This window comes from Engraulis encrasicolus, chromosome 18 (assembly GCF_034702125.1).
Source record: "Engraulis encrasicolus isolate BLACKSEA-1 chromosome 18, IST_EnEncr_1.0, whole genome shotgun sequence".
Lineage (NCBI taxonomy): Eukaryota > Metazoa > Chordata > Actinopteri > Clupeiformes > Engraulidae > Engraulis > Engraulis encrasicolus.
This window is the reverse complement of record NC_085874.1, coordinates 10,051,843-10,067,381: the sequence shown is the minus strand read 5'-3', so window position 1 is coordinate 10,067,381 and position 15,539 is coordinate 10,051,843. Positions and strand designations below refer to the sequence as shown.

At 40.6% G+C, this 15,539-nt stretch overlaps 1 protein-coding gene across 1 annotated transcript in view; it reads right to left on the bottom strand.

Moving 5' to 3' along the window:
* Nucleotides 1-347: 347 nt before the first annotated feature.
* snx17 (sorting nexin 17) overlaps nucleotides 348-15,539 on the bottom strand; it is a 60,608-nt gene continuing 45,416 nt past the window's right edge. Inside the window, exons 8-15 of the mRNA XM_063222984.1 lie at nucleotides 15,331-15,400; nucleotides 14,330-14,422; nucleotides 13,562-13,765; nucleotides 5,687-5,815; nucleotides 5,254-5,331; nucleotides 4,699-4,773; nucleotides 4,058-4,099; nucleotides 348-3,352 (exon numbers count right to left, since the gene is read on the bottom strand). Coding sequence (XP_063079054.1) covers nucleotides 3,233-3,352; nucleotides 4,058-4,099; nucleotides 4,699-4,773; nucleotides 5,254-5,331; nucleotides 5,687-5,815; nucleotides 13,562-13,765; nucleotides 14,330-14,422; nucleotides 15,331-15,400 — 811 coding nt within the window. The 3' untranslated portion in view covers nucleotides 348-3,232. The remainder of the gene's footprint in view (nucleotides 3,353-4,057; nucleotides 4,100-4,698; nucleotides 4,774-5,253; nucleotides 5,332-5,686; nucleotides 5,816-13,561; nucleotides 13,766-14,329; nucleotides 14,423-15,330; nucleotides 15,401-15,539) is intronic.

Here is a 15,539-nt window from a genome sequence, read left to right as displayed (position 1 = left end):
GGAGGGGAGGGGGAGGGGGGAGAAGATCATACTGATAGGTAAGATATTACTCTGCTTTCCAGAGTAGCAACAGTTGGCCTCTTTGTTTCACAGAGTTCGGCTCCAAATACCACTGATATACAGTCAAAGCATGAAAATGAAATCACAAGATACAAATAATTCAGTGAAGCTATGACCAATTCTAATATTTGTTTTCCAAATGGTGCAAGCAAAGACATTTGTCAGCTGGGTGCTCCACCCATTTAGCAGAAGCTTGCTATATTGAGAATACGAGACCAAATGGCGAATAATGATCCTCTTTACATTCTTGTGCGAGAGAAGAAAGGTGGTAGCAGAAATGTCTCTGATGGTAGCCATATTTTCGTTCCATGTTTATGTTAATCAGCTGTAAAATAGCACAATCTTTTGAGATGATTTCAAATACAAAAAATAAATCTGTGAGACACAAAATGTAAGATGAATGTCCTACAATACAAACGCCACACATGGATCCTGGATTGATGCCCAACCTAGTCAATTCCAAAATGCACTACTATTCAAAAACAAAAACAAAAAAAAATCAATAATAAAATCTGGTGTGGAATTTGTAAACACTTTCTCTTTTGCCATGATATTCTACAATTCTGTAAACAATGATACATGTTAGTTTATAGTATTTTACAGTTTAGATTACATTGATCTACATGATTACAACAATTCATTGATGAGATTAGTAAATGCTCGGAATACTCTTAATTGCATGTACATATATATACTGTATATATATAAAAGTGACATTATCATGATTCTTAAAATGTTTCTCTGTGCAAAATGCTTTAGTAAACTATCATTTTGGCATTTATGAGACACCTTTTCAAAATATTGGCTGAACAAACAGCGACAAAGACAAAGAAAAACAACTTATGACAGGTCCAAACCCCTTCCCCCCTCTTGAAATGTTGACTAATGTAGTTGTCCATGGTTCCACTCCACTACGTTTTCACACTTTATATAATGGAAATAAATTAGAAACTAGTCCCTCATAATACTGTGCAATGTCACAAGTTCAGCAAGTGCAAGCAGGTCTGCCAATTTAACCAATCAAATCCTTCCGAAATTGCCAGGGTATGTTTAGCCAGGGACTGCTACTGGCTATTGCCTGGCGCACTGAGGCAAGGGTGAGGTTTAAGAGCCAATCCGCAATGCCAAGGGGATGGGCAGCTGCGTAAGGCATTTTAATTATTTAAGGCAGCAAAATTAAAGGAAAGAAAAAAGAACATACTCTTTGTACATACATTTAGTTGTCCATTACAATGCTGGATAAAAGGTACAACATGTAGCGGCTTTTTTGCTGTGCAAAATGTAAAAACTAAATTAACACCTAATAAGATCACCTGACACATTTTTACACCCTTTCAGAGATGTTCTCCATTTATGTTTTGAATACACATTAAGACGGCTTCTGAATTTGAAGATGTGACACAAACCTCAATGAGATCAAAATAAAGAGGCAAAAGCTGTACAGATCTGTACAAGCCACCTTATGTTTGCTGTTAAACTGAGAATCTCCCTCAACAGCAAAAGGCTTAAGAGCGTAGCCAGGCGGCAGGTACCAGTCACTGAGATGCCCCGCCTGAGCCTAATCAAGAGGCAAGAGAACCAGTCACAACCCCAACAGCAGAGACACTGTAGAGGCCTCATTAACGTGCTGAGATGTCAGCAAATGATCGTATATCACTGAATAATCTACAGCCGCACTCTAAAAATCACAAACAACAATGCACTGGGCTTAGCTGCTACATTCTTTACGTGCACTAAAAAGATTGAGGGGCAATGACTGTAAATGGGGAATAAAATGCACTTACTTACTTTTTTTTGGCTGTGAAGGTGATCGAAGGAGATTTCAATATCATTCATTCTATCTCCTTAACATGAACGCTCGTCAGTCTGTGTGCTACATTTCAAACAACATAGAATACTCATCAACCAAATGATAGTTTAGTTGGCTGTCAACAGGGCCAGTGTAATCGATTCAATTGCATCGCACTACCATCCAAAATTAAAAATGAGAAATTCTGGTCCAGTGTCCAAGTCAATAACAACCTTTGATCTTGAGGCTTGGAGGGGAGATTATTTTGAAATTTGACCCTAGGTGCCTGCAGCACTGAATACTTTTAACGAAAGCAGTGCATGATGCAAGATGATGCCATGGCTTTCACATCTGACTCACAAGAAGAACTAACAGATTCCTAAAAAAAAGCCCTCAGATTTCAGACCTAATGGAAATCAGACCTCTTTGAATCAGGACTCTTTGAAAAAAAAAAAGACCACTTATTTGGTTCCTCAAAATATTCAAACCGAATTTGAGTAAACTGAAATGTTCTGTACATACCCGCCACTGCTTAAATGTTTGCTCTCAATTCTACCACTTTAAATGGTTTAAGCATTTGTTAATGACCCATATCTGTAGCCAGAACATGATGACTGAATCAAATCAATGGAATCAAATGCTTGCCTGCCACAGAAACAGGCCACAATACTATTTTAAAACCTTCCCACAGTCATATGCAACAATAAATGTGACTTTAGGGAACCACAGTGATTGGCGATTTGATTACATCCACATTTTTTAAAATACAACAACTTCCTGACAAACATTTTGACAAGACACCTTTTAAAAGAAAATCTACACAGAGGGCACAGGCCATTTCATCTACATATTTGACTTCTAGCCCCTAAATCAAGGGTACTTTACCAAAAACACAAAAGGGATCTCATCCCCATGAGCATCACAGCCAGAATATAATTAAAAAAAAAAAAAAAAACCTTCAAACAGTTCTCTTAGTTGAAGGCCCAGTGGGGTTCTCTGAAATGCGCAAATGTGGAAACCAGCAAAGGTTTAGAAAGGGCCTTCAGCCATGGGAATGTGGTGGAATAATAATGGTAGCTTGATGCTCAATGTCTGCATTGGAATGATGAAAATTAAAAGAAAAATAATAAATGATAAAAAATAAAATTTGGCAACGGTCTAGCACGTTGCAACTATGAAGGGCTGGTTGGTCGAGGGATGCAGGTGGATGCTGCAGCCTACCCAAACGAGGAGCAGCTGCTGGTTTTTCAAATATCCTTGACTCTGCTGTAGGCATCCGTGTGCCCCTCTTATTTTCCTCATTTCCATTTGCCTGTTGAGCGGTCCACATCTCTCTGTGTCTATGCGGTAGAGGAACAGGGGGAGATTGGCCAGGGGGAGGCGTCACAGGTCATCGTCGCCAATCCCCTCAAAAGCGTAGTTGCCATGGAAATCATTGCCACTGATGTCATTGTTGGAGGTGGAGGCACTGATTCCTCTGAGGGACACTGAGGTCAACTTGGCCTGCCAGACGGTAAACAAACAAAAGCCAGTGTCAATCATGTCTTCATGTATTTTTCATGCTTCTGAATAAACACAACGTATGTTCCCTATGTGTACGGTACAACCTTTGTATAACTTCTAATCCTTCAGTTTTTATTTTTCATTCATTTCTTTATTTCAGTAGGACGATGCACATTAATCAACACATTAGCTTAAAAGCATCAATATGAATACAGTATTCATACAGCCGGAGTTAGCATAGATGCTAAATTTCATGTGTTGTCCTAAGGTGCTCAAAATAAAACAAATAGGAAAGTAGCCTACAGCATGACAGAAGACATTTACATTACGTACATAAAAAATACAAAAAGTAGAAGTACAGTAAAACAATGTTTATGCTATTAATTAATGGGAGCATGTCTGATTTGTTTTCAGCCACTGTTTAAGGGTAATTTTGAAAGTGCTAAAATTGTCACTGTCCGATATGAGTTGGCAGTGTATTCCAGGACTTTGTTCCTTTTTTCCTATTTGGAGAATAGCGTGTAAGTAACAGTCTAGGACAACTACATATTCTGCACAACTAAGCTTGGGAGTCTTGGCATCATTTGCAAGTGTGAAAACCAGCCAGTGCTGTTGGTGCCATATTAGCCAAGGCTGAGGTACCGTCCGGGGAAATATGGGCTTCAGGCCTAAACGCAGTAACAGATACAAACACAAGACACCTACCGAGAGTTTGACAACCTGCTCACGGTTCGGGTCGGGAGAGTCCTAGGGGGAGGAGAAGACAGAGATCAATCATCCTGCAATCTGTTTGAATGTTAATATTACATCACGAGCCAGCCTACTATTTCCAAGATCTGAGGTCCTTGTTTACACATTTAAAAACGCAACTGCTTAGAAATTACATATCAATTGCTTCTCATTGACACCAGTCATCCTTTAACAAATACAAATTTGTAAAAGCATTTGTTACTCACATATTACGTATACACATAAGTTACGTCATTGACATTTAAAGCTTGAAATGGTAGAGACTCACAACTGGACGAATATGGCACAAATTTATTAATCTAACAAAACATCAATGTGGAGTGTTCCAAAAATGTAACAGAATTTACAAACATGAATGTATTGTTTTATCCTGTTCTCAAACTGACGTTTACAGTCTGCGTGCCACAGACAAGGAATTGAGAGCAGCCTTTTGAAAGTCAATGCAATACAAAGAGAATTGGGTGTCAATAGGTGGTGATAAAAACATAACATGAAAAAGTCTATTTTAATTCACTGTTCAAATTTGCCTTCTTGGTTCAGATCACCTCCTTTACAGTTTTTTGCATGTGTATTATTTATCTTTTTCCAACACTCACCAGTAATGGAGGAGACTTCACTGCCTGGTTACTGTCTGACCTGTGGAAGGCGCCATTGAGCCGTTTCTTCTGCATCTAGCAGGTGAGGGGGGGAGAGAGAGAGATTTGTAGCTTGTCATAAGCTGTACAGTAAATCATGTATAATGCAACTGACAAATATAAAAAAAACTGTAAGTTGAAGCAGTTTGATAATGAGAATGTGCCAACACTGACAGCAAGCTTATAAAAAAGTATTTAATATTCATTAAAAATAAAAATGCCACAAATATGAGATGCATTTTGAGGCGTGGTGACCAAGTTGAGAATAATGAGCAGAATAATGAGGGCAAAAACAACACAGCATCCTCATGGGAGACTGATGGCGTGAGGAGTGACTTAGAGAAATGCAGTCCATTTACCATTTAGAGAGATTGGCACACACCCACCCCCGTTCCCACAAACACACACAAACACACACAAACGTTACTCATCATCACCACATGTCAGTACAAAGAAAAAAATAACTACTCCCTACTGAAATGCGTGTGAACAGGAATTCATTACACACATACACACCTTTTTAATACTTCCACCCGATTTCTTGACCATCAGCTCATCGACCATGGACTGCAAGCAGATGCTCATCATGATTGCCTGTGAGAAACAAGTTGGGCATCATTACATAGCACATCACGCTAATCATGCGAAACATTTAAGAGTTGAAAGATAGCATCCTAAATATCCGGATTGCGAAGAAAGCGTGAAAAATTTGTCATGTACTGTACTGTACTGTACTTAGTCAGAGTTGAATAAAAACTACAACTGTCTGTTCGATGAATTACCTAGCCCATTGTTAAAGGTGCACTATGTAATATTTGTAGCAGTTTATTTCCCGAATTCATGCTGTCCATTCACAAATGTTACCTTTTTTGGTGAATACTTACCACCACCATCAAATTCTAAGTATTCATTATGACTGGAAAAATTGCACTTTGCAAATTGCGCTAACCTGTTGACTGGTGATGGTGAGCCACTGCAGCCGGTCTTTGCTCATCAGGTACTCGAAGGCCAGCTCCAGCTTCACGTCACACTTGGCAGAGCTGCACGGGTTGGCCGACCCATTCACCACCGGCACTTGCTGAGAGAGGGAGAGAGGGAGAGAGAGAGAGAGAGAGAGAGAGAGAGAGAGAGAGAGAGAGAGAGAGAGAGAGAGAGAGAGAGGAGACACAATAGTAAACTTTCTCTGCCGTCAGCCTAGGCAGAGCAACTTTTGGGCGGCTTCGCACCATACAACATCACGATCGCAAATGAAAAAAAAAGACCTTTGAATTGTGCTTTTGCAGCCCTGCCGTGGCCAACTGATAGGGCACTCGTCTACCATTTGCCGACCCCTCCCCGTCTCTCTCCCAATTCGCTTCCTGTCCATCTCTCATACTGTCCTGTCATCAATCAAGTCGAAAAAGACCAAAAAGATATCTTTTTTTTTTTTAAATGGATTGTGGATTGGTGTGAAAAGGATTGTGCTTTTGCGAGATATTGAATAAAACTTTGATTTTCAATGCATGACAAGGCCACAAGCAACAGGAGAGGACAGGAGGTAGTGATTTGACACGCACCACAAGAGACTTGTGATGTCACTTTCTCGCAGCCGTTGGCCACCACAGCCTACCACATTAGACTCCCGTGAGTCATGCACTGCCCAAGTTTGGCACGGCTGAGCAACATCAGTCATCGCACAACATCCTACTGCCAAGTCGCAGGAATGAGTAGTCATTCTATTTTAGGATCCGCATAAGCTCCTTTTTCATCGGCTAAGGCTAGACATTCTCTTTTTTGGAATCAGCAAAACGTCTTTCCGAGTGAGGGTAGGAACATATTGTATGCTTGACAGAACTAACTGAAGGCAACAAACAAAACAACAAACAGTGCCTCAATGACTTTAATCATAGACTGATGGAATAGAATTCAACATGCACATTTGAAATAAAAAGTTGTAGACGAGAATCAAGAAGATGGTCAGGTCTGTAAGAACCCAAAACGTAATAACTGCCCATAACGTAATAACTGCCCATAACGTAATAATTTGGGCGTAATAAAACCCATAACGTAATAACTTGCCCATAATGTAATAAAAATTCCTTACCCATAACGTAATAACGTTCTGCCCATAACGTAATAAGTTATTACGTTATGGGCAGGTTATTACATTATGGGCCTTACTCTAAAAAAAAACGTTGATAATGTAATAACGATGCCCATAACGTAATAACTGCCAGTAATGTAATCATTTGGGCCCATTTGAAACATAAAAAAGCCAATAGCGTCAAATAGCAACAATGGTAAATGTGTAGCCAAGTGTTTTAAGTTAACATTAGCTAAGGTTGGTTGACAGGTATTGCTAACCATGCTAATAATACTAAATTGTTAACTATCTAAATTTTATTCAGTAAATATAAAGTAACTAGAAGCACTCAGAGAGCGCAGACTTCCGCCAAGGATGCTGCTTGATACATTTGACCATGTTACACCCTAAATCTTTCTGCCTTGTTTTAGTGCTGTTCTCGCAATTCAATTTCTGGTCACTAGGGGGCGTCTAGATAGTGAAGAATCTTTTGAAAAGTCCTGGTTCCGGTTCGTGATCCGGATCACCACCAGAATTTAATCACTTCTTCCTTGGGTCATTACTAATAGCTCCACAAAGTTTCGTCCAAATCACTTGATTCGTTTTTGAGCTATCCTCCTGACAGTGTCTTTCAAAAAGTTCTGGTTCCGGTTCGTGATCCGTATCACCCCCAGAATTTAATCACTTCTTCCTTGGGTCATTATCAACAAATCCACAAAGTTTTTTCTTTCGTGTTAACGCGATAACTTTTGAACGATGTTTGGATTTGTCCCAGATTTTTTGGGTGAATGCTCTAGGGCAGGTTCATGAACTGATTCCAGTTTGGAGGTCAACAGTTTCAAAATGGCGGAATTTTTATTTGGCCCATAACTTCTGACTGGGTGGATTGATTTGCCCGGTACTACCTCATTTTAACAGTTCACCATTTCAGTGAATCTACCATATTATTTAGGTACAGTGTAATAATATTTAATACCATGTAATACTAGTGTAATACCAGTGTAACACTATGCAATACCAGGTACAGTGTAATAACCAATTTACAATATTTAATACCATGTAATACTAGTGTAATACCAGTGTAACAATATGCAATTCCATGTAATACCACTTACACAAAAATACATGATGTAGTACAAAATTGGTACATGGTGTTACACTGGTATTACATGGTATTAAATATTGTTACAATGGTTATTACACTGTACCTAATGTGGTATATTCACTGTAATAGTGAACCATTAAAACAGTGTTACCATTTGCCCCATTTTTTGCTTCATTTTCACAATAGTCATTTGGTTTTAAGCCTATGCACGTCATTGATCTATGTATAGATATTAAATATATTTCTTTAATATTTTGTATTTATCATATACGTTTATGAAAAGGTGGACGGGAGTGCTAGGAATGACGGGGGACTGGAAGCGTTGCGTTTCGGGGATATACCTTAAGCAGTCGAAGGCGACTGCACAGGCAGTCTAGTTTACATTTGAGATTGAAGTGGATTAAGAGAATAGATTCATTAGAATAGAGGGGGCTGTTTTCCAGCAGGGGCCATTTTACTATTTTGCTTGAAAATAAAAATAGAAAATACCAGAAATTGTCTAAGCTATGAGATAGGCGTCTCTCATTGGCTCCCATTATAGCCCCGTTGGCGAACGCAGCCAAGTAAAAGATGAATGGGAGCCTATTGGGCTAAATGGCTCAGCAGGGATTTGTGACGGTTCTGTTCTCTGGTTTGTAAAGATGTGTGCACATTCTGTACCTTATCATGAACGTTGTATTAGAAGTGAAGTTAAAGGTTCCTGACATGGCTTCGTTCTCCCAAAGACGTGTTAGTTTTGTCCTGCAACACGCTAGCATTCGGCTAATACCTGCTGGCTGAGGAATCTTTGCGACTATTCACGACCAGAGCTGACGAGAGACGTACTCTGACTGATCCTAGCAGAGACATCTACGGTCACACACCTCAAAACCCCCCACCGCCGTCCAACATGTTAATTGAAGGTGCCCAAATTCTTAAGGATGAGCGCAGTCATTTCCTTTCCCCCATGTACACATGCCGCTTTTCCACCACCTTAAATGCAATAAATAACAGGCGTCCGCAACAATCCTAACATAACTTTAAACACATCGACATCTGAAGTCAGACTTAAAACTACAAAACAAATGGCGTAGTGCCGTAAAGTCGATTGTCACGTGTTATGTCATTGCTATAGTTGAAATAAGGGTCATTTTCACGAATGTAACACTTGACAAGATGCAAACGTGTCGGCAAATGCTTTCACTTACTCATATCTATCGAACGCGACTCCATTGTTTCCAGGGAAAAAATCACACGGGCAGATAGTTCTATGAGAAGGGTACAGCCCCATTGGCACCCATTCATTATTTACTTGGCTGTGATAACATAGCTGCAGTGCCACTCCTGGCCACACCAGCTAGTTGTGGTTCTTGTTCAAGATTCCATTTTCTTTGAACACACTGAAAAGAGTCCTCACAGGAAGCACAAGAGTCCTCATAGGAAGCACAAGTCCCTTTTCAGTTTTTGTGGGTATATCAAACAGTTCGGTCCGGTTCAACGTATTCAGACCTAAAGGTCTTGGCCTTAGCTGAAGCTGCCTCCTTGTCTGATGGTGACTCTGCCTATGTCTCTGATGTTGATCCTGCCCCTGTCCCTGATGGTGACCCTGCCTCTGTCCCTGATGGTGACCCTGCCTCTGTCCCTGATGGTAACCCTGCCTCTGCCCCTGATGGTGACCCTGCCTCTGTTCCTGATGGTGACCCTGCCTCTACTCCGGATGTTGATCCTGCCTCTGTTCCTGATGGTGACCCTGCCTCTGTCCCTGATGGTGACCCTGTCTCTGTCTCTGATGTTGATGATGCCTCTGCCCCTGGTGCTGAAAAACCCATGTGTCATGGAGCTCCCTATTAACCTTCAGAGGTTTTACAGAAAAGTATTGGTTTTGTCCTTGAACAAGATATGGCCATGCTTGGGGCATTTAAAGTGATGGTTCGGAGTAGTTTTCTGCCATGGTGCTGAAGCTGCCTCCTTGTCTGATGGTGACTCAGTCTATGTCCCTGATGTTGATCCTGCCTCTGCCCCTGATGACAAAGCAGGACAGAATCTATTCAGCTTGAGTTGATAATAATAAACTCCAGCACTATTTCCAAACTTCCAAATGCTTAGTTTGGTGAATAGAGACCATATTTGTACTACTGTAGAAGTTTGGTGTCATGACATGTTAATTTTCTGAGGTAGGTGTGGAGATGCATGTGAATGCCCAATAGCACTTAAGCCAAGCTATTCGGAATAGCCATACAATAACTCGGTAACTCTGCTAATGTTCGCCCAAGCCAGAAAACACTTTGGGTGGACTACTGGATGGATGTCACGGTTCAAATGGCATTAGGGTGAATCTACTCTGAACCATCGCTTTAGTGTCACACCTGATCCGTCAGCTGTGCACCATGTTTAATCAAAAAAAAATATATGAGATGCTCTTGTGGAGAGCCTACTTGAAGGCGACTGTGGAGGTGACATATCAATAAGCATCATGAAGCTGTACAAGGCTGCTGGACGCAGCAGCCTTCTCAGCACACGACTGAAAGGCTTATTATGCGAGAACAGCCAATGGATGAAAGCGTGGATACTTCTTAGTCATGTAGGCTACGGAATTTACTGGAAAAAGTAACGTCAGTATTACAGTATGTGGATGTTATTCTACTTTATGTTTATGTTGAGTATGCATATTTTGTTAGCTTACATTTTTTACATTTAAAAGTTTGAGTCAGAACAAAGCAAGATCACAGCACACTCCAACACTTCAGCCATGATATTTATGGAAAGTAATGCCAATTTTATGTCGAACTCATTTTACCTAATGTTTATGTTGAGGATGCTACAGTGTGTGTGTTTTACATTTCAATATGATGAAAAGTATTCTGGTAAAATAGAATTTTATACAGAATAGCAGTCTGTCATTTTATTTAACAATATTTTTGTATAACAAACAAAAGACATTTAATTTCACTATTTGTGTAGTTCATGTATGAAATTTGCAGTTCAAATGTTTGCATTAAAGGAATCGAAATTTTGAATACTGTAGGCCAGCGGTTCTCAACTGGAACAGCCAACATTTTCCACTCTCATTCGGTCGCGACCCAATTTTTTTAGCGTTCAAGTCATTTCAATGCAATTCTCAAAATGTAACCAAGACTCAAATGACAAGTTGCACGCTATCTAACTCGCATAAACATTCAGATTGTATCTAAGACAACAGATGACACAGGTGACAGATTTTTTTAGAATTACGTTTTTTTTACACCAAGGCTCCACGACCCACCCATGACCCCTCCGCGACCCACTTTTGGGTCACGGCCCACCAGTTGAGAAACAAATGGATTGAACACATAGGAAATGCAGAGGATAAGGATAGATTGCATTCTCACAGAAAATGCTGGAAGCGGGCTTGCCTTTTGGGGCAGAGATGAAACAAAGTACTATTGAGAAAACAAAGCTAAAAGAAATGTTGGAAAAAAATCCATCCACCCAGTCAGAAGTTATGGGCCAAACAATTCAGCCATCTTGGATTCAGCCATCTTGAAAGTTTTGTAGCTCTGCGTTTTGGGGATATACTAAATGACATACATGGTATTTTAAGTTGGCTAAGGAACACTGCATATGATATAATTTTGAAAATCAACATGGGTCCGAGTGGGATTCGAACTCACAACTTCCATATCTGTAATCCAGGACCTTTGCCATTGATACTAAATGACATACATGGTATTTGAAGTTGGCTAAGGAACACTGCATATATAATTTTGAAAATCAACATGGGTTCGAGTGGGATTCGAACTCCCAACCTCCATATCTCTAATCCAGCACCTTTGTCATTGATACTAAATGACAAACATGGTATTTTTTTTAATTGGCTAAGGAACACTGCATATGATATAATTTTGAAAATCAACATGAGTCCGAGTGGGATTCAAGCTCCCAACCTCCATATTGCAGGACTATTACCATTGGGCCAAGCAGCTGCCTATGAAAAGCATTACAGCAAGACAATATTACATTGCATTGAAGAGCTGAACAATAGACTTCTAGAACTACAGAGCAGTGGCTCATTAAGAATAGAATGTTGAGAGAACGTGACAGTTGAGATGGAACCCTATATTGGCTGCACCTGTTCTGATTGACTGAATGGCAGTTAGTATGGTGCTCTAAGGCAGAGGGCAGAATCAGAAACCGTTTTTTTGTCTTTAGCTTGATGTTGCTAAAAAAAAACTAAAAGGAATTGGCACGTGTCCTGCTTACAGATCGGAGTCATACGTGTGATCTCTCTAACAGTCTCTGAATGAAGTTTATAGGTTAAACGGTTCAGTCACAAATAGACCTCTTGTGGGACATGCGCTGACCTCTTGAAAAAGGCACTTCAAGCCTCAATGGGAAAACCATGAACAACATCTCTTGATGGGTTTTATTACGCCCAAATTATTACGTTATGGGCAGTTATTACGTTATGGGCAGTTATTACGTTTTGGGTTCTTACAAGGTCAACTGAGATCCAGAGATAATGCCGTAATTCTGCAGTAATACACATGTAACAGTACAACGCTCAACGTACGTCAGTCATGGAGGAGGATGGAGGAGAGTGCTGTTCATAGAGGTAGAAAATAACACTAGAGGTGACCCCGCCCCCCTTTTTACAGCAATCTGTAGCGGCCATTATCTGTAGGTAGGTAGATCAGAGAAATGGAAATTTATGGAGAAGGAGGGTCACCTCTGTCAAAAATGGCTTAATCATGTGAAAATGTCTATCAACACTATATTTATATAATTATATATACAAGGCCAATAGTTCAAGTGTGTTGCTAAATATGTTCATAAAATATATAATTTGATTTTTAAATGTATTTTATCGACTCATATGATTTAAGTAGATATTTAGCCTGACATTTCAAAGCTGGTCTTTGATTAATGTGTTCCTTCATATTCACACAGTTTTAGTCAATTTTTTGACAGGGGTGGGCGTGTTCTCCATTGACTTGCATTGACTGAAGGTGCCTACACTACCTACGGAAGTTGGGAAGCTCCATGTGCCATTTCCCAGTGCTGTCGCGAATTGCCGTGTCACCTCTAGTGTTGTTTTCTACCTCTATGGTGCTGTTAGGAAACTGGCGTCTCACAGTTCTCCAAGTCTATTCCACTGTTTGCATTACATCCCCATAACATCAACCAAACCTCTGCAAAACTGCTTAATCCGAAAAGATGTGCACAGTACACTCACCGGTCACTTTATTAAGTACACCTTCCTAGTGCATGGATGGAACCCCAAGCAATACTTGGGTAGGCTGTGGCATTCCAACAAATATCAATTGGTTCTATGGTGCCCAAATTGTGGTGAGAAAATATCCCTATATTGTACAACCAGCCTGAACCATTGATAAAATGCTGGATGTACCCATGCTTTCATGTTGTTGACACCAAATACTGACACTACCATGCCAGTGTCACGTGTCAATGTGAGTGAGGGATTCAAAATTTACGTCAATGAGCAGTTGGACATGTCTAATAAAGTGGCCGGAGAGTGCATATATGAATAGAAATGCCTGTGTGGGTTCACTTCATTGAACTATAAATGTCAGCAATCAATCAGTGACACAAGTCTGGCTGTAGCAGACGGTACAGTGAGTAATGATGATGATGAGTGAGTGTCCCAGTCCCAGTCCCTTAGCCTTAGGGAAGACACTTACCGATGACGTGACCCTCCAGCACCGCATGCGTGTGACCTTGAAGCTGCCCTCCTTCATCTGCTCGTTGGGCAGCTTGACGTGGAAGTTGAGCTCGTTGTTGCCCGCGCTCACGATCACGTGGCAGCCTTTCTCCGGGAAGTCTGTGATGCACGGGTCGAACTTGATGTAGCCGTAATACTTCAATGTCTGGGCCAATCGGATGAACTGAGGAGGGAGATTTAGAGACGGATATACGGAATTAGATTTTGCAATCCATTTTTATCATTTCTAAACAGTTGTCGTCATCCAATTAAATTGTCATCAAACTCCAAGAAGATACGGTATCTTTCACAACAGAAAATCAGATATATTCAGGTTTAGAATTAGGTTACCGTTTTTTTTAGCATTTGCACATGAATATCACTGTGTAACTCCCCAGAAGTATGTTTTGTTTTCATCACTCTTTACACATGCATGATGGTACTTTTAAAAATTGAGGACTGAACTGTATAGAATCTCTTATTCCTGATGGAAAATATCTGTAAAGATTCTCATTCATCCACTTAATGTTATCTAAGGATACCATAAAAGAATCAGATGCAGAGACACAGATACAGATGCAGTGTGAAACAGCAATTTGAGAGTTAAATGGCTACATTTGTGCAAATGCCCCCAATTGGGGGAAACAGCACAGCAGGCCTCGATTTGTAAAAGGTGAATCAGTTTCCATTTGTATCCGCAGCGGGAGGTGCTGCCGTTTCCCTGTGGTGGCAGGCAGACAAAAAATACCTCCTTCTTTGAGCCCTTCTCCTGCAGAGATTTGAGCTGCCTGTGCTGGTCTTTGTTGACAAGGATCCAACCTCGCTCGATGTCTGACACAGTCTGTGGAGGAGGAGAAAGTATTTGAGAGAAATACAGACCGGCAGTGTCAGACAAACTGGCAGAGAAATTGTGTTTATAATATGTTGTCTTTCAGATGATACGATGAGAAATCTGCTACAATTTAAATCCAATCTCGACACACATCTCTCTCTGCCATTATATTTACAACTCCTGCAAAGTGAGCCCTGAAAGAGAGAAAGTCAGGCAGAGACATGCTATTAGGAGAACCTAAATGTATCTTGACGCCATGTGAGGTGTTAAGAAGAGGTGATGCATTGTGGTGGATGTGAAAGCGTGCCTTCATATGCTCCTGGTTGAAGCTCCAATCGATCAGACCATCAGACCAGATCATTCTTTCACTTAGTTCTACCTGCTAATGAACTGGTGTGTGTCGTTGCCTTAAACACAACCCACTGATACGTGCTCAAAAGTGATTGGTACCCTTGTTAGAATTTGCTTAAGATCTGTCTGCTTGTACACAGATGTTTGCAATATGTTTGAGCCGTCTTGCAATGTGCATCATGTGTAGTTATTTGCAACTAAACAGTGAAAATAACTAGTCTATTGCCACATGTCAATAATGCAAAACCAGCAAACATGAAAACCATACGCGCACTTTCAATTCCCTTTTTTGGGCTTTCTGCAGACATGACTTCCTGGTGCACATGTTGGGGTGGGATGCCACGCAACGGACATGAACAGTGCTGCCTCCCTTTTTTCCATTAGAGTTCAAATACAGACCACACGAAAAAAAAAAAAAAAGCTCCTGGACTAGTGTTGCATTTTGTAAACCCATGAGCAAAGTGGAATAGTGTCAATCAATTCACATTCTTCTATAATCTAGAAGGATGCAAATTGATAGTGTCACACCATGCGAACTAGATTAAGATAGTGCGATATGTATTTACCTGAGAGTATAGCAAGTCCAGTCCCACCCGGTTGTCCATAACGTCACCGTCATACGCTGTGTCCCAGTAGCTGAGAAAAGACAGAGGGAGGAGCAGAGTCAAATTACCCAAGGAAATCAAATAAGCCAGGGTTTCCCAAACTGTGGTGCGTGCACCCCTGGGGGTGCGCGGCCTGTCACAAGGGGGTGCGCGAGCTGAATAGAGCAATG